The sequence below is a fragment of the Osmerus eperlanus genome, chromosome 28, assembly GCF_963692335.1.
Source record: "Osmerus eperlanus chromosome 28, fOsmEpe2.1, whole genome shotgun sequence".
In the NCBI taxonomy this organism is placed as follows: domain Eukaryota; kingdom Metazoa; phylum Chordata; class Actinopteri; order Osmeriformes; family Osmeridae; genus Osmerus; species Osmerus eperlanus.
In genome coordinates, this window is record NC_085045.1 from 3,937,466 (window position 1) to 3,959,941 (window position 22,476).

The 22,476-nt window shown below is 46.6% G+C and overlaps 1 protein-coding gene across 1 annotated transcript; it reads left to right on the forward strand.

Moving 5' to 3' along the window:
• The first annotated feature begins 222 nt into the window (after positions 1-222).
• On the forward strand, positions 223-22,403 carry si:dkey-91m11.5 (PH_BCR_vertebrate and RhoGAP_Bcr domain-containing protein). The gene is made up of 23 exons (XM_062454978.1): positions 223-2,041; positions 10,149-10,330; positions 11,310-11,414; positions 11,510-11,695; positions 12,345-12,452; positions 12,673-12,730; positions 12,850-12,902; positions 13,039-13,179; positions 15,744-15,865; positions 16,003-16,168; positions 16,379-16,498; positions 16,711-16,786; positions 16,903-17,007; positions 17,131-17,205; positions 17,509-17,606; positions 17,707-17,829; positions 19,824-19,883; positions 20,096-20,205; positions 20,325-20,464; positions 20,596-20,730; positions 20,931-21,036; positions 21,220-21,382; positions 21,506-22,403. The coding sequence occupies exons 1-23, from the start codon at positions 706-708 to the stop codon at positions 21,593-21,595; spliced, it is 3,858 nt and encodes a 1,285-aa protein (XP_062310962.1). The 5' UTR covers positions 223-705; the 3' UTR covers positions 21,596-22,403.
• The last annotated feature ends 73 nt before the right edge of the window (positions 22,404-22,476 follow it).

The window sequence follows — 22,476 nt, forward strand, 5'->3', positions numbered from 1 at the left end:
GGGGGTAAGGAGCTTTTTTACTATACATATATATCTATCTTCAGATAGATTTTCTTTATGTTAAATTATGGCGTTTGGTACTTTTGACTGCATTTATTTTACCATGACAGTCTAGATAAAAAGATGCAGGCTACTCCGATCTGTGTTGCGACTCCCTCGACAAGTCTGTGTCTTTAAAACAGTACAGTGTAGCCCCTCCTACTTTCAGCTGCACCTACCTCAACTCAACTGTGTTTCAGGAGCAAAACATCAGTGTTTGTGATCGGAGAGTAGGTAGTACGCACAACTCATCAGTTTAACATTGCAGAAGAAAGCATGATAACAAGAACACTATTTACTGGCACGAATCGAATTCAGAATGTTGGATTTTGTTTTTAAAACTTTCTTATGAAGATTGCTCCATTTTTGTTTGTCTGATGAATGAAGAATCATTGAGTCTGAATGAGGATCAGTGAAATATTTCCATGGACAAGACAAGACAAGAATAACTTCTTGACAACAACTTTCATTCCGTTTTCATATGATCTTGCTAAATTCTCTATTATTCTCTATCACTTTTATGCAGCAATGAAGAACATGTAAAAGAGGTTTCACACTTTTTCTTCAATCATCATGAGTAGTGTGCTTTGGTAAAAGAATGTAAGTCATGCTTTAAAAATATTTCTTTTTTAATTTCCTCCTGGGCATAACCTTTTCTATTAAACAATGGTTGAACCAGTGGGTTTTGTAGAGGCATGGAAAGCCCAGTTTCCAGAATCAGACCCACCCAGCATGGAACTGACGTCCACGATGGACATTGAGCAGGAGCTTGAGAAATGCAAAGCATCCATCAGGCACCTGGAGAAGGAAGTGAACAAGGAACGCTTTCGGATGATCTACCTGCAGACCTTACTGGCTAAGGAGAAAAAGACATATGACGGTGGGCGTTGGGGCTTCAAGAGAGTGAGTCTCATGAACACCGGAGACCAGCCCAGTGGCTCAGACCACCAGACGTCCTGCACAGACGAGCCGCCTGTGGATGAGTGTCCGGAGGGAGAGGTGGATGAGGAGTCTCCGTCCAGACAGAGGGAGAGGGTGTCTCCCATCAGGCCCTCGGCGTGCTCCACAGAGACAGACACAGACTGCCCCCTCAAGATGGGCATGGGATCAGTGGCAGCTCTGAGGTCCAACTTTGAGCGCATCAAGAGGGCGAATTCTCACACCGCCGGAGAGGGGAAGGGGTTGTCTGTGGTGGGAGGAGCGGAGAGGCCCTTCTATGTAAACATGGAGTACCACCACGAGAAAGGGCTGGTGAAGGTCAACGACAGGGAGGTATCAGACAAGATCAGTAGCTTGGGCTGCCAGGCCATGCAGATGGAACGCAAGAGATCCCTGCACTCCCTGCCCGGGAACCTGTTCGCCGTGTCCGGAGACCTCCGCAAGGCCATCCAAAGAGGCCGATCCACCGAGGGAAACTGTGGCTACAATGGGGCGTACGACGACGTGGAAGTGAACCCGCACTTCCTGAAGGACAGCGTCATCCGTTCCAACGGGGGCCGACCCGAGCGTCAGACGTCGGACTGTCAGCCCTACACCAGCGTGTACGTAGGGGGGATGATGAGTGACGGGGAGGGACGGGTCATCCACATCAGAGACCACAGCATGGAGGAAGACTCTCACCTCACCTGGCCGCGGCGCTCCTACTCCCCTGGCAGCTGCGATGATGTGGGCGGTGGCTACACGCCAGACTGTAGCTCCAATGAGAACCTCACGTCCAGCGAGGAGGACTTCTCCTCCGGCCAGTCCAGCCATGTGTCGCCCAGCCCCACCACCTATCGCATGTACAGGGAGAAGAGCCGCTCGCCATCCCAGAATTCCCAGCAGTCTTTTGACAGCAGTAGCCCCCCCACGCCCCTGTCCCAGAAGCGTCTCAAGCAGCAGGTGTTGGTGTCCGAGGCCTCCATTGTGGGGGTCCGCAAAACGGGTCAGATCTGGCCCAGTGACGGGGACTCCATCACATCCAGTAGAACCTCACACGACAACAGTCTCCAGGGAGACTTGGGTAGGTTTGCGAGCTCTCCTGTTTTTTGTTGTGTGTTCCAAAGAAATCATAACCCTGTTTTATTTTCGGGATCAATCACACCAAACTGTTTAAGTAAGCAAAGGCACTTCAAAACTTTTAATGCATGCTCAAGGCTCACTGGCCATCTTTTTCTTGTCTGTGTTGAAGGACGTCTGTACTTGTCCTGTCTGTTCTTGATCCCGATTATAGCAGTAATGTGGTAAAGTGCACCTGCAACATTATGTTAAAAGGAAGGAATTCATTTGATCTGATACAAATCTGCTTAAATGCTTCCCACGGGATTATCTAGAGTCCTTTTAATACAGCACAACCCTAAAGTACCCCAGTGGGTTTTTTAAAGAGAGTAGGACTTGTTTTCCGTGTGCCTTTGTAAGTGCGCCTGCCCTCTCTTTCTTCCTTTTCTGCTCTCTTCTATTGAGTGGTGGCTAGTGCTCCTCTGGAGAAGCTCTGACAGAGATACCGAGAGCCCTCGGGACGTCCAACCACTCGGCCATTCCACCCAGAGTGTTTTCGTGTCAGCACACATCAGCGTTGTTGTCCTTGGCACTGAGTAATTAACTTAAAGGGGTTTGTGTAGCGTGATGAATTTAGGGAGGCTCTTTGTTGGGGGTGGGGAGGAAAAGGGCTGACAACTCTCACTGAGAGGAGGATGGGGACCTCAAAGTGTGTCACATGGCTTCCCATCCAAATTTCAGGCATCAGTGTTTCCTGTTGTTAAGTGTGAACACAATAGAAGGATCACTCATCCAGTACATGTATTGACACTGTAACAATGTAACAATGTTAAGTGTGGGATAGGCTGGTCTATACTGTGTTACCAAGGACAGAGATGGAGGATACAAAATATTTTTATTTTATTTTTTTGTTATACAGTTTTGCTGAGTTTAACAGCTATTTGATATTTGTAGACAAATGTGTCATATTTTCATGGCACAATTCGTCGACAATCGTAGGACAAATGTTGGGACACCATAGCATAAACCATACCATAAACTTCCTCTCAACACATGCTGTTGTTGCTTGGGGACATGAACACAGGTTTCAATAGTAGTAAATAAGTGCGTGTTTCCAAAGAACCTTACTCACTGTGCTGCAGATTAAGCTGCAGATGAGAACAGGCTGTTGTTATGTTAGTGCATAGGGTACAAAGCATAAGACTTTAACACCAAACATGCAAGAAGCTCACAAATAGTCTGTGAAATAATCAGCATGAACAGTAAGCCAGGGCAGCATGCTGCTCTGATGACAGAAATGTGCAAATCCATTTGCTCTGTGGCTGGTTTATTTTGCCATGCTATTTGCTTTGTGACATTGCAAAAGACTGCTCTGTAGAACACTGTAGTATTTGTCAAAACAGTGTAAATAATGTTGCCAAATAAATTGGTTGTGCTGTCAAATAGAGTAATGGTTTCTAGATTGCAGTGCAGTCCAGGCCAGGGTGCAAATATTTAGGCCTAGTGACCAATAACAAAAAAAATTGAAACTATAAAACAGAATATCTTTTCTACTAAACCCAGTATATTTACATGTACAGACATGGTACAAAAGGAAGGACATATGCAATAGCCCACTGATTTCAGTTACCAGAGAGATGTCCTTCAGACCTAAAGGTTGTTGAGCCTTTATTGCCTGTTTAAAAAAGGACATGTTCCTGAGAGGTAATAGTCCTGCTGCCTCATGCAAACGGTGCTTTATGGATTACAAGAGATCTGGATTTATTTTCTGATGTCGTAATAACATTATTGTGCACATTGCTGGATCAGTGCTCTGGTTATCGGAGGTTTTGAGACACGGAATGACAATCCACTGTTTCCTATTGAGGTTACTAACTTCTGGAAAAGCATTCTTTTGTTCTTTCGTAAAATGTATTGCAGTGTTCAGTAAATTCCATTTAATCTGCCTTGTAAAGCTATCTTAATATCAATGTTATAAAGGGACACTGTACTCTAGTTATGTAAGCATTCAAATGACTTTTAGGATAGTGTTCATATGTCTGTGGTTGTGCTTTGTTTGTTCTGGTATGATATTTGGACTGCAAAATATTTTATGTAAAAAAATAAAAATAACTGTCATGTTTGGCCTGCCTGGCAGTTAGACACATGGCATCATTGATGGCGTGGTTTTCCTGGCTGGCATGGTGTCTGGATCCGGAGGAGGTGAAGCCAATAGCCACATAACTGTCTAACAAATGCCTGTCTATGCCATACACCACCAAGCCTCATCCACCTCCCTCTTGTAGTCATAAGGAACACGGTCAGTCTAAAATTGACACATCTCTGGGGTGTCTTTTCTTTGAATAGGAGTTTTGAGAATCAGGACTGTGTCCTGGTCTTTGGTTATCTAGGCCAATTGTCAAGCATGGCTGTGAATAGAGCTGCTGATTAGCTGTGTGCCTTAAAGGAGGGCAACTCTCTTGTGTGTCTGTTTTGCCATAGTTTATTATCATCATGGCTGTGACATGCCAGTTGCCATGGACTTTTCTTATGGATGAGGGAGAGTCTGGCTTTGCCATAGACTGTCTAGTGGTTTATTTATTCATAGGCTAGGAAAAGTCACTGACAATGAGAGTGGAGCTGCCAGACTCAGTGACTGTGCACATCCCAGCTATGTGTGATCATCTTTAAAGATGGTATAACGCACATCTTTAGCACTGAACATACCTGTATAATATCCACCTGTAGCTTTCGTTTGAATCTATTTATGTTGCTTGTCAGTAGTAAAAAAAAAAAAAAAAGTGATCAGGTTCTCTAAGATGTCTGGAGAGGCTTGATGCCAGGTCAGCTTTGACACTAATGTAACGCCTTCAGTTAGTCTGTCTGACAGTGATCAGATCTGAGTGTCTGACTCCGGTCTAGGGCTATATTAACCTCGTCAGCAGGAATTAGAGAGGTGCTGGTCACCACGCCTGTTTAACTGTAGATTCATGTATTTCTGGCTGGCACTTTGAGTCCCAGACAGGCCAGTCTTTGTACCTGAATATCAACAACTTTGGGTTTAGCGGTTGAGGAAGTTGAAAAATTTGGCCTCTCCTTGAGTTTAAATGTATGAGAGGAAGTGGGACTTGCATGGCAGAAAAACACAGAACTGAAGAGTTTTGTGCACGCGTGTGTGTGTCACCTGTCCTTGCAGGTGGTTGCCTTGGTAATAAGATGGCAGAATAGAAAGTGTGCGTGGACAGTTGGCAGAAGATCAGAGTAGCAGGCCAGGCCAGCTGCAGACAGAAACAAACACTCCAGTAATCTTTCTCAATTCAGCAGGGACGCTTTCAGCTACCCCTGCACATGATGCAAGCTTTGATCGGAATACTGTGCTTTAGAGACAGCCAAAGAGAATCGTGGATGATTTGGAAGCACTTTCCTCACACACATGTCCCTACAGATAATGGCAGAACTCTGCGTGAAATGTTTATTAGCCAACACAGCCCTTCCTCCAGGCCTCCCTCTCCTCTGTAATCCTCCCTCGTGCTCTCTCTAACCCCCCTGGCCCCCCTGGTCTTAGCCTCCCTCCCGCTCCCGACTCCTCAAAGGGCTCTCTGTGCTGCTGGCTGGCAGGCCAAGTGTTTATGGAATGCCTCAGCTGTTTGTGGGGTGTGTGGGGACCACGGCTAACGAAACGTAAAGTTGCGTGTGAGCTCACCTCCCCGACAACCTGACCCCACGGGGGTTTGTTCTGTCGCCCTTAGCTGCTGGAAACTGCTTTAACAAACACCCTTTCATGCAAGTACTTTAAAATGAACGGCCAGGACACGGGTCTTGCGGTTTTTCAGTGCATTAGACAAAAAGCACGGAACTGATGATGAATATCTAGTTTAGGATCTTTGTTCCACGTTTACATACAAAGCTTTTTTGTCTAGTGTTTTGAATGAGAGTCCCTTTAGGGAAGGCCAGCCCCACCATGTTGAGCTGAACTCTATGTTTCACATGACTGATTAACTCTTAGAAACCATCCACCCTGCAGGAGAGATTCATACGGTATTGTAAACATGTGGATGTTTCCACTGAACCAAATCTTCCAGTCTGTTTCTATTTTGGTGTTGTGTCGACAGCACACAGGTGTTATGATATGAATAATTGAATGTGTGATATGAAGAAATAAGACCACATGGTTATCCAATGGCTCTCTTCTCCCCTATTTCACACTGCTATCACAGCTTTATTTTGAGTGTGAGTGTGTGTGCTCTACCGCAGAGCTCAAGTGAGTTCGACTGTCCTCTATAAGGTCACACACTGGAGTAATTTTTGGACCTGGATATTCTCTTCTTCAGGGCCTTACCGTGGCCATCCTGAGCTATTTAAACACCCTGATTAGTAGGTGTGTTTGGCTGGGCGGCTGAGCACCAGCTTTTTGCTGCTCTCTGGTTGGCACTAATTTTAGGCTGTCTTATAACAGATCTGAGCAGAGAGCTGGTGGGCCTTTTCGGCCTCTTCTGGTCCTGTGGTCTGCCTTCCAGCCCCCGCCTACTTTAACAGCCTCTTTGGACGGACTCGGATGTGCTGATGTTTGGTTGACTCGGCCTCTGACAACTTGCCAACACATCCAGTCAGCTCCTTCAAGGGCTGTTGAACCAGCTTCATCCCGTCACAGATGCCACAAGCCTGTTTCTTTTCAACCTGATGGGCGAAGCTGGGTGGGAGAGAGAACAGATGTGCTGAGGGGAAGTGCGGGTGCAGATCCAGCCCCAGTAGGCCCCCTATCTGGTGCCGTGAATGAATGGAGCCTTTGCTGCAGCGGGGTTGAAGTGCAACTCTTTGTAGCACGAAGATCTGTGTCACCAATTGAGCTAAATAAAGGGATGCATCAGCGATTGGCCAGAGTCCCACTGCTCTGCATTCACCTTATGAAGTGAGGAGAGCTGAAATGGGGGTATGAAGGGCTACAGTATGTGTAACAGTCATCACCACCTCGACCCCCCTCCGATTGGTCAATCTCTGAGCCCTGTCTCCCCAGTGACCACACGAGCAGGAGGAGAATCCATTTAGGGGAGCCATAAAGTGGCACTGACCTTTTCACAACATCACACATTGGTATTTGCTACTGCCTCTTTTATCGCTGTTGCAGCTAAACTCACCCAGCAGAGGAGACACAGAGACTGACATGCTGCTGTTCTCGATACTAACCTGATGATTTACGGACACTGAAGTTCCAGTTGGGCTCAGAGGAAATGTGAACCCTGTCCATGGATCGATACACATATTTAAGTTCTGTTTTTGTCCTTTTTCGGTCTAAATGCTCAATGTCAATAGGACAGAATGGCTGGTCTCAGTTTAGAACATTTAATCAAGCAGTTAGTGTCTCCAGATGGGCCGGGCAGGAACCCTGTCTTCTCACTCTGATCTCTGTCTGGATCACTTCCTGGTTCACTTTCAGAAGGAACACTCCATCCTTCTCTCTTTAGAGACGTTCTGGCGAACTTTAATCAACCACGGGTTACTTACTGGAGTTTTAATGCACACACCACATGGAGATTTGGATCCACATTTAGCATCCGATTTAGGATTCACAGGAATCTATGAGATCAGCACAAGGCATCTGTGTATTTGATCAGATGTCTAACATGCTCCATTTACACTGTTTACTCAAGACGAGCCAAGTTCTATTTCAAGGGATGTATTCCTTTGTAAAGGATATCCTGACCTGTATTGTTTTGAACCGTGTGTGAACTCAGTCCTCTTCCAAGGTCATGTTCAATCCAATATTGCGATGTTAAATCATTGTTTGGTTCTCTTATTCCGTAGAGTTATACTGGCTACCCATCTGTCATTGCTTTACTATGGAGATGGTTTGGTCCATAGGCTACAAGTATGTGGATTAGGATTACAGGTCAGTGGATGTGTCTTTATGATGTACACTCCCATTGTAATCCTCTACCGAACAGTATTGTGCCACACACGTGGATAGTGGCACTGGATGAGAATGCGCAAAAAACTAACTTGTGGTCTTGCTTTCTGAACTCTTGTTGCTATTTTAGGTCAGTTCTGTTGTACTGTGTTATAATAGATCTATCTATCTAACAATTTGATGATCAATTCTAAACTTTGAAGATGATCTAAGAGAGATGTTCTTTGGGAAGTACTAAACTGCTACTTGACTTGTACATCATGTAATGATCTAAGTAGGATCGTGTTAAACCAGAAGTTGGATGGTATTAGAACACTGAAAAACTGTTGTTGTCTCTAAATTGTCCAGAAGAATGTCTGCCTCTGATCCTGCTGCATGGATGCAGGGTCCCGCCACAGCTGTTGGATTAAGCACCATTATGCAATGTCATTATCATGTATTTATTGCAGCTCGATTGCACAATTGAAACCATTTTGACCCTTGATGGTGGGGGGGGGGGGGGAGGGAGGGGGGGGCGGAGAGCTGTCCTACATTGACTCTGCTGTCTAACCACCTAGTCAAACAGTGTTTGAGTTTGAACCCATTTTCTCACTTGCTCCCAATTACTGCACAGCGGCGCATTTTCTCTACCTCCTGGTTGTCCCACTGAGCGGAGGCCAGGTCGATAAACATGTGATGTGGTTCAAGTAGGGCAGCCGTGGTTGTGTACATGCTGGAGTGTAGGTTTCTGTGTGGATGGAGGTAGGGGGAGACGTGAGGCAAGAAAAAGATGACCTTGTGCAGAGTGACTGTTTCCTCTCTGAGGGTGATGAATCGCTGAATGTTCCGGACAGTCCTGCCTCGACACTTCCTTAGTAACCGTAGTCAGAGAAGTTACATCTATTGTTCCATCGATGGCTTTCTTGGGTGTTTTCCTTCTCTTCCATGCTCCCATAGATAAGTAATCTTCTGAGTTTAAAAAAAGGACACAGATAAAGGCTCATAGAAAAGGAATGTTGAGTTAATACTACAGTCGTTTTTTTTCTTATTTTTTTAAGATTCGCGTGTCGGTTTGACGCTGGCTTCCAAAACCAGGTCTACATACGAGAGGATGTGTATTCATCCTGTGCCAGAACTTTTGAGCTATTTGCCAGGAACACAGAATGTGGCCTTTCACACCTACTTCCCCTATGTTTAAAAGCTGCCATAGCCTGCTATAGTGTCCGACTCCAGAGTCAACACAGTGGCCCCTGTTTGCAAGACTCTGCCTGTTTGTTCAGGCCTTTTGTCGTGGTCTCTGGTTGTAAGGCCGTCTCTCCTCTGGGTCTGGCTTTATCTTCTGTCGCTTCCGGAATCCTCTTTCCCTTGTTTACCAAGTAGAGGTGATCTACTGTCATCCTGTCATGGTGTAACTCATGTCACTGTGTAATCTTCGCATGCTTGACGTCAGTGCTATTTTAACCAGACCCCAAACGAGTCAAACAGACCTCTTTTTATCACTTCATTGACTCGAGCTGTTCCGCCTGTTTCCACACACTAACTGCCAGTAATGATAGACAGTGATGTGGAGTCAAGATGACAATAACAGGGCTTACCACTTGTTTTTCCACTGCCAGATGACTGATTGAGGAAACATATAGGTGAAGCACAAACATTAGATGCTGTTGACATTTACCAGACAGCAGGTCTCTTTTTACTGTACATGTAGTAGGAGGATAGGGAGATGACCTGGCTGAGAAGGAGAAACACAGTTGTTACCAGGTTTCGTTCTTGAGGTTACGAATGACTTTTTAGGTTACTACTTCGATAGAAAGTAGAGCATATTAAGTAGTACACAATGTACTGCATCTGTGTGGTAGGGATTTAGAGAGGGACCTGTAGTGTTCTCCATCACAACAGAGCAGAGTGGGACACATCTGCAGTTGTATGTGCTGATCCACTGCTTTGGGACAATCCCTGTGTGCCCGGCACAGGCTCAGAACTAGATTTGGACAGAGGCTCTCTGAAGGTCACAAGGGATTTAAAACACAGAGACACAGCATTGGCCAAAAAAAAGGAGTTGTCTCTCATTGGTTTGAAAAAAAAGAGCTTTTTGTATTGTCAGAGAATTGTTTCAATTGTTGTTTTTAACATGCCTTTGCCATACCCTCAATTGCCAGTGCATTATATTGGTTTGTGATGCAATGTTAGGGAGAGTTTATGAACTGCTGTAGTTGCATTCGTTTTTTTACATCATCTCTGACCCTACCTGTTTCTATGGTTATCACAGAGGCCCCCTACAGTGGGACCCCTCTTTCCTATGGCTACGACCTGGAGGCCGGCGAGGACAGCCAGAGCCACCACGACCTCCTGCCCTTTGGCACCTCCCCCTCCCCGTCACCGCGCCTCCGCTCCAAAAGCCGCAGCAGCCGAGAAACGCTCTCCTCCGGCTCTCTGGAGTCCACTCTCTCGGTAATGTTACTGGGTCAACTGCTACTACGAGCCTCTGTGTCTCTGTCTCCCTGTTCCTCTGCCCTTGTCCCTTCACGGACTGCCCCACTTCTGCCACCGCTGTCCTCCACTCTCCATCCCCTGTCCTCCACACTCCATCCCCTGTCCCCCACTCTCCATCCCCTGTCCTCCACTCTCCATCCCCTGTCCTCCACTCTCCATCCCCTGTCCTCCACTCTCCATCCCCTGTCCTCCACTCTCCATCCCCTATCCTCCACTCTCCATCCCCTGTCCTCCACTCTCCATCCCCTGTCCTCCACTCTCCATCCCCTGCATCCACCCATTATCCCCCTCCACGAGTGTCTCTTGTTCCTCACCCACGCCACCACATCTCAGTCCCCTGGTTGATGTTTCCACCTACCTGCCACTGGATCCCCCGTCGTATTTAATTGAGGGAGGCTTGGGTATTCCCAACCGCATCCTGTACACCTCACCCACATCCCAGCCCACCCCTGCTCTCCCCGTGGGTCCCAGGCCTCTGATGTGTTCCCCTCTCTGATCTTCAAAGGTTAAAACCAGCGAGGCTCCTCTCACTAGTCAGTCAGGAGAATGTCAGCCAGTCTGTAGAGCTCTGCTTTGTAGCAGCTCTGTGTGGCTCTGAACCTAAACTGACTGATGCATTTGGACCGTCAATAACTGCAGGTCACAGGTTGAGAAAACCACAGATACAGTAAACTTCTAGATCTAGGCTTAACCTCTGCATCCCATGGTAGTATTCATCAAATCTGTGGTGTTCTCTTCCCTGGAGAACATTCTCTCCTGCCCGAGGGGCTTAAGAGGCCTCACTGAACTCTGAGGGGATTAGTGAAGATCGCTTCTGTTTCAAACTAAAAATCCCAAAAGGAGCCTGGTGGAAGTCTCAACAGGGAACTGTTATCTCTGCATCTCTCTCACACGCTGTCTTCCTCTCACTCATCTCCCTCTCCATCCCCCGTTCTAGGGTGAGCTGGATCAAGAGAAAGGGCTGGAGATGAGGAAGTGGGTTCTGTCCGGGATCCTGGCCAGCGAGGAGATGTATCTCAGCCACCTGGAGGCTCTCCTCCTGGTATGTGTTGGATGAAAACCATGGGAACTGTTTTGCTCACTCGCAGACACACACACACACACACACTAACCTTGGTCTTGAACTGATTACACCAGCCTATGAAGCCTCTGAGGGCGGCGGCCACCACCTCCCAGCCAACGCTCACCATCCAGCAGATAGAGATCATCTTCTTCAAGGTGCCAGAGCTCCATGACATCCACAAGGACTTCTATGACGCGCTGCTACCCAGAGTCCAGGACTGGAGCCACAACCAGTGTGTGGGGGATCTCTTCCAGAAACTGGTGCGGTTGCTTGTGATGGATCATTCTAGAGTTCCTTTGTTCACCCAGACCTCCCTCAGACTCCGAAAGCATTTTAGACATTTTTGTAGGTAGTTATTAAGTCAATCAGTCACTTTCGGAGACAGTTCAGATCATAAGTCTTGCGGCAGTAGACCGACTTTGATCATTAATATTAGTGGAAAGAAGGAGAGGTTGAGAAGAGAAACGAGGGAGTTAAAGACTGGCTTTAACGTGCGATGGATGCAGCTGAGCAGACAGCCTGGAGACATCTCCTGCACAGATAAAAGCCTGCTTTACCACATGACAGGCAATAAAGAGGAACAAACCACTCTAGGACGCTCCCGACCAGGAGAGCAGCCTCACTATTAAGGTGAAGGAGAAAAAGATGTCACACATGGTGTGCACACACAGAAGCCATTCAGCCAGTGTGTCATGTTATGAGTGTTCCCTTAGATCTACAGTATACCAATATAAATCTTGTTTGTGTTTTATGGAAAAAACAGCTAGCATGACAGGCCTGCCTAGGCTGTGTGTATGCACCACTAGAGAGGGCACCTTTCCACTATGTCGTCTCACTTAACGCCCCAGTGCCCCTTACCAGATAAACTCTCATAGACATTTGTGTTCCATGCCTCTCTCACCACTATAGGCCAGCCAGCTGGGAGTGTACAGGGCCTTTGTGGATAACTATAAGGTTGCCGTGGAGACAGCCGACAAGTGCTGCCAGGCTAACATCCAGTTTGCTGAAATATCTGAGGTATGTATCGCACCACTCACAGCGGGGCAGGGGAGTGTGGCGGCAAAGCCACTGTTTGATGTTCTGCAGCTGCATTAGGGAAGTGTCGACTAGGCAACTTCAACACTCCCCCGGTGTCTACAGTAGTAGCGCCTTCGTGGCTTATGGAGCTGTTTAGCAGTGATTTTATCTCCTTGTTAATGTTTGACACGCCAAGATGACCTTCCTGTTGTGCCCTTAGAATCTTAAGGTCAGGACGGCAAAGGAGTGCAAAGACCAGGCCAAACATTCACTGGAAAGTAAGTGAAACAACTTCATTCGAGACGTTTCAAACATACTACAAGAAACTTGTGCTCCCCCCTCCCAAAAAAAGGTACAAGCTGTTTCTAATTTCCTGTATCCCCCTCTCCTCCCACAGCCCTGCTCTATAAACCAGTGGACAGAGTGACCCGCAGCACCCTTGTTCTGCATGTACGTCAAACAAACATTCACTCCTCATCGCCCCGCGCAACACTCCCAGTCTGTTGACACCAAACTTCACAATCACACAAGATGTATGGTGACCCAGCTGGATTCCTCGGCTCTCTCTCACTCTCTCTCCCTGCAGGACCTTCTGAAGCACACTCCCTCCGGCCACCCGGACCACCCTCTGCTGCAGGACGCCCTGCGCATCTCCCAGAACTTCCTATCCAGCATCAACGAGGAGATCACCCCGCGCAGGCAGTCCATGACCATCAAGAAGGGAGAGGTCAGTATGGAACAAGGTGGCTTCGTGATTGGACGAGACTGCTCGTCCGAAATAGATCCCATTGGGCACTCACCAAGAACATACATGGCGAATAAACCAAATTCAGATTCTGAAAAAAAAGTGTATACTCATTCTTATGGATGCAGTATAGCTTTCTTTTTTATTTCCCCCCTCAACCCACCCACCCCCCACCCCTCCACCCCCGCCTCGGCACTAGAGGAGGGTCACAGTAGGTGGGGGTACAGTCTGTACCCGCCTTGGAACACTTGCTCTCTCTGCCAAGGACAAATCCAGTGGTCTGACAGGCAGGAACAGTGGCACAGACTGGGCACAGAGAGTGCCTTGACCTTCCTTGTAATGCCATATGTTTTTGTGGCCACACACATCCTAGTAAGTAAAACAGTGCTTCATTGTGTAGGTAGTATTTGAGGACCTTTAGCCGGTTGTCAGGATATGAGTTGCAGTCACTGCCTGATGAAGGGAGAGAACACTGTCTTCTCTTGTTTTTATCACGCCACAGTATTTCATGTGGCCAGGATGGATTACCTCAAACACCAAACGCGTGCAGATCCACAGACATCTGAGAGTCAAAGTGGCAACGGTGTGTGAGCATTCTGTCGTGTAACAGTAAAAGCCTTGAGAACGATGCGTCTGGGAACGGTAATAAACCAGCTTGGTGACTCAGATTGTGCTGAGTCATCTTTGCCTGTCTGCTTTATTAGCGGAGGAAGGGGGAGTGTTAGAGGAAGCACATGACCCAGTAGTATAAACACGAAAGGCCGAGGGTCTCCACGACATTACCAGGAAAGCCCATCACCTAATCTTTGGTCACTCCCATCCTTCTCTCCAAGTTTCTGAGCTCCGTTTCCCAGAAATTACCTGCTACCGGTCTTATCGAACATCTGCCCACCCTTCCTCATGAGTACTGCACTGGCTTTGCCTCTCTCTCGGTCCCTCACCCCCCTGACCCCCTCTGATTCAGATTCCCTGATTGAGAACTTCCTCTATCATTACTGGAAACTCCCACTCATTGCCGCCCCTCACATTTGGACTCCTTAGCATAAGTAAATGAGTACATGAAATGTACAAGTACGGAGTTTCGTCGAGAATGTCTAGTTCATGTGTGGGCCTACAGTCTGGCTCTGGCTTTCCCCATTTAACCAGTGAAGTTTAGTTAGTGTATTGTACGCAGCATGAGTTTTGTGTATGCACAGTGTAATTACTGTGATGATTTGAGTCCTTTGTAGTTATGTTTTGGTAGGCCTCTCCTACAGCTTTTTGTAGTTAGTTGTCTTAAAAAGGAACATGAAAACAGCTCAATCAGATGCCAATGTAAATACAGGAATTTTGAACCCAGAAATCTCCTCCCTGGTGGAGTCCTTCTTTTGCCGCTCTGTGGTTAGAGGGGGGGGTACCGTGTGTGTGTGACTATAAGCAGCGCTGTGTCCAAGGGTCAAAGGTGAGGATGAACAACACTGACACCCTAAGCTCTCGCCCGTCCACAGGAAGACCAGATGTCATAGCCTCCGTCACCACCCTGCTGGCCTGGAAGGCTGGCTGGGAGGATCACAGGAAGTGCTGAAATGATGATCTGTTACTGAAAACACGAGCGCTTTTAGAACAACCAGACAGTTACAGAGACAGCGGTTAGAGGTTTGAACTGAGCTTTATGTCATACAGCTCATTTCTGTATACAAGTATATGAATAGGATTAACTGTATGTATTTGGGGACATACACAAGTATACTTTGTTTGCGTCATTGGTGTAATTAGCAGTTTAGGCTTGGGAAAGTTCCTGTATAGAGCCAGCCTGTTCACATTCATCAAATAGCTCTATTGAAGTCCATAATTACCCAGAGCACGTTCCTTTTTCATGTTACTGTACATGCAATTCAGTTGTCATGGGATTATAAAACCTTGATGGCAAATGAAATGTGTGGTGACCCCATAGCACAACAGTTTATTCCCCTAATCTGTGTTTTGTCAACGGGGGATTGGATGAATGAGGAGGGGTCGGTTTCCTGCTGTGCAGTTCTTGTGGGTTCACTTTGATGGGATCAAATATTGCTTTTAAACCATTGTGTATCTGGGACAGCAGAAAGTGTAAGTGTAAATGCAATACCAGTTGTCAAGTAATAGGATAAGCAACTAACCTCAGGGTGACACTGGATCATTGTAGTTGAGAAATTCAAATACTAGACCATGAGCATATTGTATTTTTTATTTTTATTTTAAATAGCTCCCCCCCCTTCCCACTGGTGTCAGGAACAGTGAAGATGTTCCCTCACCTAGAACCTTCAGTGTGTGGTTTCCTCCTCTCCCCCCACCTAGAACCTTCAGTGTGTGGTCTCCTCCTCTCCCCCCACCTAGAACCTTCAGTGTGTGGTTTCCTCCTCTCCCCCCACCTAGAACCTTCAGTGTGTGGTCTCCTCCTCTACCCCCACCTAGAACCTTCAGTGTGTGGTTTCCTCCTCTCCCCCCACCTAGAACCTTCAGTGTGTGGTCTCCTCCTCTACCCCCACCTAGAACCTTCAGTGTGTGGTTTCCTCTTCTCTGCCACCTAGAACCGTCAGCTGCTCAGAGACCGCTTCATGGTGGAGCTGGCGGAGGGATCCAGGAAGCTCCGTCACGTCTTCCTCTTCACAGACCTGCTGCTCTGCGCCAAGCTGAAGAAACAAACGGCGGGGTGAGTCCGTGCCGTCCCCTGACCGTCAACACCCACTTCTGGCATCAACTGGTCTACCTGAGCTAGAAGCAATGTAGGCTCCCCTTCTCTGTGTTTGGTGTGTGATGGTGCTTCCCTGTGCCTGTGTGTGTGTCCAGGAAAGGTCAGCAGTATGACTGTAAGTGGTACATCCCACTGGCGGACCTCACCTTCCAGACTATCGAGGACTCCGAGTCCACCCCCATCCCCCTGGTCCAGGATGAGGAGATCGATGCCATGAAGATCAAGATCTCCCAGATCAAGAACGACATCCAGAGAGAGAAGGTATAAGAACGGGAGACGTGAGAGAGGATTTCCTGAATGTTGATATCAAGATCAATTCACACATTTCGTTTCGACATCAACAAAATGGGCACAAACCCTCGTGTTTCTAAGTAGACCTTAAAATAGAACAGCCTCCATTGTGACACTTTTTTTTGTGTGTGGACGTTCGTGTTTGAACGGCAGCCAAGTTTAATTCTTTCGTATTTCCAGAGAACAACTAAAGGGGCGAAGGCGATGGAGAGGATGAGGAAGAAGCTGTCAGAGCAGGAGTCTCTGCTGCTTCTCATGTCCCCCAGCATGGCCTTCAGAGTGGCCAACAGGAATGGGAAGGTGAGACAGCCCGCAGAGTTAGGGCTAGCCTCTTTCTCTTACTCCCCAGTAGTATTACTGTCCCTTTATCTGCCTGCTGGGTCATACGTGGTTTGGTCAGTCATTTTGTTTGGCGGTTTGCTGCCCTCTACAGGTGTGGTGATGTGGTACAGCCTGTCCTGGGGGTTTCTGACTGTTTAATATTGTGCTAACGCCGTTTGTGTTCCACACAGGGCTTCACCTTCCTGATCTCCTCCGATTACGAGCGCGCAGAGTGGAGAGACATCATCCGGGAGCAGCAGAAGAAATGTGAGGGGTTCTCTCTCTGCAACATCCTCTCCGCTGTTCTCCACTTTACTGTCTCAACCCTGCCACGGCGTGGTGACCATCAGAATCACCCCCCTCTGTCATGTTCTCTGCTGCAGGTTTCAAAAGCTTTTCTCTGACCTCTCTGGAGCTGCAGATGCTAACCAACTCGTGTGTGAAGCTTCAGACCGTCCATACAATCCCAATGACCATGAATAAAGAAGGTAGGCCGTACAAGTCGGGTTGACAAGGCAGATATTCGCCACAGAGAACATTTTCTGACAGTTCCGATTTATAAAAAGAAAATCAATCAGGACTCTCTTTTCTGTCCTCCTGTTTGTCTGCAGAGGATGAGTCATCTGGGCTCTACGGCTTCCTGAATGTAATCGTTCACTCTGCGTCAGGGCTCAAACAGAGTTTAAGTAAGTGGCATCTAGTTTTCATATTCTAGGTAATAATCCAGTCACCCAGGTCGGGGGGTGGGGGGGAGGGGGGGAGTGCAGGAGAGCCTCCTTGTCAATCCCATCTGCTCACTTAGTCTCTCTGTCAATGTTGGGTACTACAGGAGGGTTTATATGTGGGATTATCCCCTGTGGTTCTTCAACCTAAATGTACAGCATTTGTACCCCCAAATCAGTATTTGTTTACCTAATTACTTTCGGAGTTCATATAAAGGCTTAGCTAGGATGTTTTCCTGGATTAAAAGCAGTTGCTCCTCTGTTCAGATCTCTACTGCACTCTGGAGGTTGATTCCTTTGGCTACTTTGTGAACAAGGCCAAGACACGCGTGTACCGAGACTCTACAGAACCCAACTGGAACGAGGTGACATACAGTCTGTCAGCACGCAGGCCTGCGGTGACCTAGTTCATAGTCACCTCTATATCGTCACACCAGTGAACTAATCTGTCTGTGTGCCATGCAGGAGTTTGAGATTGAGCTGGAGGGCTCTCAGACCCTGAGGCTGCTGTGCTACGAGAAGTGCTGCCACAAAACCAAGGAGGACGGGGAGAACACAGACAGGATCATGGCCAAAGGACAGCTGCAGGTGAGGGGGATGAGGGATATGGCATCCTGTTCTGCCTTTCCAACAACTTGAAATATGTGTCAGGAGCATGTTGATGTTGAAACTCCAATGACACTCCATTGTGAGAGGGATTTATCTGGTCTATGGTAGGCTGGTGGTGAGGATCCACCCTACGGTGCTGAAAAGACAAGGGATTGGTGGGCTGTTGATTGGTCACCATTGCCTGGTGCAGGGGTGTAGTTGAGACAGATGGGGAGATGACAGTTGGGACTGGAGACAGGATAGCCAAATGCATCTTCTGGCAGTCCTCCAACACATGAGGGAGGAAGGGGAACGCAGAGAGAATCCCTTTTGTGATAAGTCAAAGAATGGCTCTTTCTGCTTTATAGGTGGGCATAGACAGTGCCTGAGATAAATACGTTTCCTTGAAAGTCACTGACTTTTCTCCACCCGCTCAAGGCAAAAAGAACTCGAGGTAAAGAAAAGACTAGCAGGCAATGACTGGGCCTCGGAGCAAACGCACAATATGCTGCGTCACTGATTAACAAGCAGATCACTTTCAGGGATTAGTGAACAGGACCCTGGTCATGACTCACTGTCTTCTCCCTGACCTCTTCAGTGGAACGTTAGTTTGTGATTAAAGGAAGAAAGATTATTCATGTTGTTTGTGTGCATTCGTCCTGAACATGTTATGGAATTAAAGGAGGATTTAGGAGGAGGAGAAGGAAAGGACCTAGCAAAGTCGTCAAGTTGAGGGCCAGGGGTCACCTCTGTGGATCTAGACGAGACCACCAGGGAGGCTGGACCTATGCAGCTGTGCTTCCAGGCAGCTACAGGCACGCGTCCGTAATCTGGGTAGGAGGGGATTCTCAGAAGTTAATCCACAGATCCATCTGGGATGTGGGACAACAGAAAGACAACGTGGTCCCTGAGCTGGCTTTGTTCATCTTGTTTTCATCGGGAGAGAAAGTAGCTGGACTATGGTGAGGACAGTACGCGGGTAGGACACTGTTGTGGATAACTGGACCATATACATGACTGTGGGAGCCTGGTCTTGTAATATGGAACTAAGTTTACAGATTTGATTTTATCTAGACAGCTTTTTTTCTTTCATTTTTCAGTCAAGTAGCTTTGCGAAAGTAGATACTGAGACCAAGAGACTAGAAGAGAATGAGTGACACTTGCGAAAGCGAGCTGGATCAGAACGTGGATCAGATCAGCAGCCGGTTCGTTAGCACCTGCAGTCTGGAGGAGGAAGGGGACCCGGGTCCTGGGAAACCCCAGGGCACGGGGGCTCGTCTGTGGGGGCGAGTCCGCAACACCCTGCTCAGGCAGAAGGTAACCATACAGCGCAGAGACTGGTGGTTGTATGTGGATGGATAGGTATTCAAAATACGTGGTATTTTGGGGGTAAACATTGTAGAGCTCTTAGCGATCCTTTTGCCTGTCTCCAAATGTCATGAATATGAATGTATTTCCTATTTTTCTTCTTTTTAATGCGTATATCTGGTTCATTATATTTTGGAAGGCGTGCTTATAGTGTTACGTAAAAAGAAACAAAGAAATAATCCGAATGAGATTGAATTGTTTTTGTTCTTTGGGTGAAAGGACATCTGGCGTGTCAGATAATCAGAAGAACTCCCACTTGCTTGGAGATGATTTTATCACAACACTCGTGCCTGATCACGCCAAATGAACGCTGGCAGTTCAGTGTTAGTCAGATGATTAAAACAGATCAGTGACATGAGCTGACAGTACCCAACCATGTGGAGCTTATGTAAGGATGATTGAGTGTCACTTGGTACAGTATGTAAGATCCAGACATATGTTTGGAGAATGGGAAGTAAAGGAGGAAAGTACCCAATCTTTTAAACGAGAGACTAAGATGAAGATCTGATGAATGTTAGGTTATATAATGTGTTGCTGTTACTTTGAACTTGTTTTTACTGTGTATTTCATTGATGTGTCATATTTATGATACACACCCAGTTTAACAATTAGCTAACGTTTTCCAGCTGGATCCTCAAACACTACAGAACAAAGACTGGCAGAGGACAGTCATCACCATGAATGGGGTATGTATTTGGAAAGTCATCACTGCTTCTAAAGTTTTAAATCTACAGTTACACCATAGTGTGATGATTACATATTGAACAGCATTGTAGCTGTGAATCTATAATGTTACACTTGCATCATCTCCTGAACCCGCTACAAGGTTTAAGGACAAGCAAGAGGTGACAATGTTTGATGCGATTTAAAATTCGTACAACACATTTTTGGGGGACAGATTGAGGTGAAGCTGTCAATGAAGTTCACCAGCCGGGAGTTCAGCCTGAAGAGAATGCCATCACGGAAACAGTCAGGGGTGTTTGGCGTCAAAATCAGCGCCGTGACCAAGTGAGTGAAGGAGAGGCCACGAAACATGACGTGTATGTTCACAAAGGGACTAATATACCAGGAAAAACAGGAATCAGACACGGTATGCTGACGGTGAGGAATGCTTGTGTCCTTGACAGACGGGAGCGCTCCAAGGTGCCTCTGATCGTGAGGCAGTGTGTGGAGGAGATAGAGCGGAGAGGGATGGAGGAAGTGGGCATCTACCGTGTTTCTGGAGTAGCCACAGACATCCAGACTCTGAAGGCTGCATTCGACGCCAGTGAGTTCATCTCATCTCTCCTCCCTCACAAACAACGGAAATCTACTGTAATACGATGGCCGTGATGGATAGATTTGGGTAGTATTCTCTCTAATTCATTTCTGGTGCTGATGTCCCCTTCTGATTGGTAGACAATAAAGATGTGTCGGTGATGATGAGGGAGATGGATGTGAATGCCATTGCTGGAACACTGAAGCTGTATTTCCGCGAACTGCCAGAACCTCTGTTCACTGATGACCTGTACCCCAACTTTGCTGGAGGCATTGGTCAGTATCTCTGCTGTTACCCCCCCCCCAAAAAAAAAAAAACCTTGATTCATTGTTACACTTACTATATGCACAGTTGTAAATTGCTTTTGGTAAAAGAATACCTTGGTGATTTGTCATCAGCGATATAATCATACATAAAAGGTAAAGTGTATGTTATGTGTTGCTACTTTTAAACTAAGATTGATCTCGTGTTGCAGCCCTATCAGACAGTGTGGCTAAGGAGAGCTGCATGCTAAACCTGCTGATGTCTCTGCCTGAACCCAACCTGGTGACCTTCCTCTTTCTGCTGGATCACCTGAAGAGGTACGGTCTCTAGAAACACAACAACCCTCATTTGTAAAAATGAGTTCCATCCAAACAAAGCTATCGAAACTCCCCCCCTCTGTTGGCAATAGGTATAACCTGTCGTAGAGCATTTGTCATGGGGAATCAATACGTATCAAGCATCCTGTAAGCTACATTTCTGGTTTCCCTCCCCTCTCGAAGGATTGCTGAAAATGAATGTGTCAACAAGATGTCGTTCCACAACCTGGCCACTGTCTTTGGCCCCACCTTGCTCCGTCCGTCTGAGAAAGACAGCAAAATTCAAGTCAATGCCTCACAGCCCATCACTATGAATGACAGCTGGTCACTGGAGGTCATGTCACAGGTACTATCAGGGTTGACAGTTGACTTTGGGCTGTTCTAGGGTGTCAGTGGTATGTGCAGAGCCCAGAAACTCGTAGCACATGCAAAACTCTGGTTCTAATCAATTCTTTTTTGTTGCTTTTAGGTCCAGCTCCTGTTATATTTCCTTCAACTGGAGAGCATTCCTACCCCTGACAGCAAACGTCAAAGCCTCCTTTTCTCTACTGAAGTATAACATGAAACGAGGACTTTGGAGGAAATTGTCAGTTTATAACTAGAATGGCTGATGTTGGAGCAAGTACATGCTGCTGAGCAGCAATGCTAACTTGAGCCACTAGAGGATGCCAAAAGCACACTGCAGAATGGACCAGACCAAAGCCTCTGACATTATGAGAGATCCATGCATTGACCTTACCCCCAGATTGGATTTAAGAAAAACATTGATTTGAATTACTCTGACCATTCCTTGATTTTGTACACAAGTTGTTTTTATGATCAATATTTGCACTTCTATTCGAATTTGTTTGGTAGTTCATACTCATACCTAGTTGTTGAGATGTTATCATAATGCACTATACCCATTCAACACTATCACTAGACAATTCTAGACAATTAATGATGCTGTCTAGTTCTAGTAATTATATATGACTCAATCAGCTCATTACAGGGACGGAACTCATCACTGATGGAAGCCAAAAACATGAAAGGCTAGAAACATAAAAGGCTAATTTCCAAACTAGACACGGTCTGTAATACATTAATGGATAGGACTTGCGCTGTATCTTTAATGTTGCTTGTTAATGTTTTAGGAAATGTTAGGTTATTAGTCTATCTAACCATCACCTGTGCCAACATTTTCCTTGCTGATTCCCTATAGGAACATTTGAAAGCACCTGATGTTTACACAATGCTCTCTTTATTTTGTAATATGTTAGTGAGGCTGAAGACATTTAACGTGCAGGCATGTTTACTTGAGTGTTTATAAATGTTTTCTCTGCTGTAGGCCTACAATGTGTTTACCTAATTAAAACGTATCCACCTTTGTTTTAGCTAAGTGTGGTTTCATGAAAAAAAAGTGTTTCATAAGTTGAACTACAACCATTTTATGTAAATGGC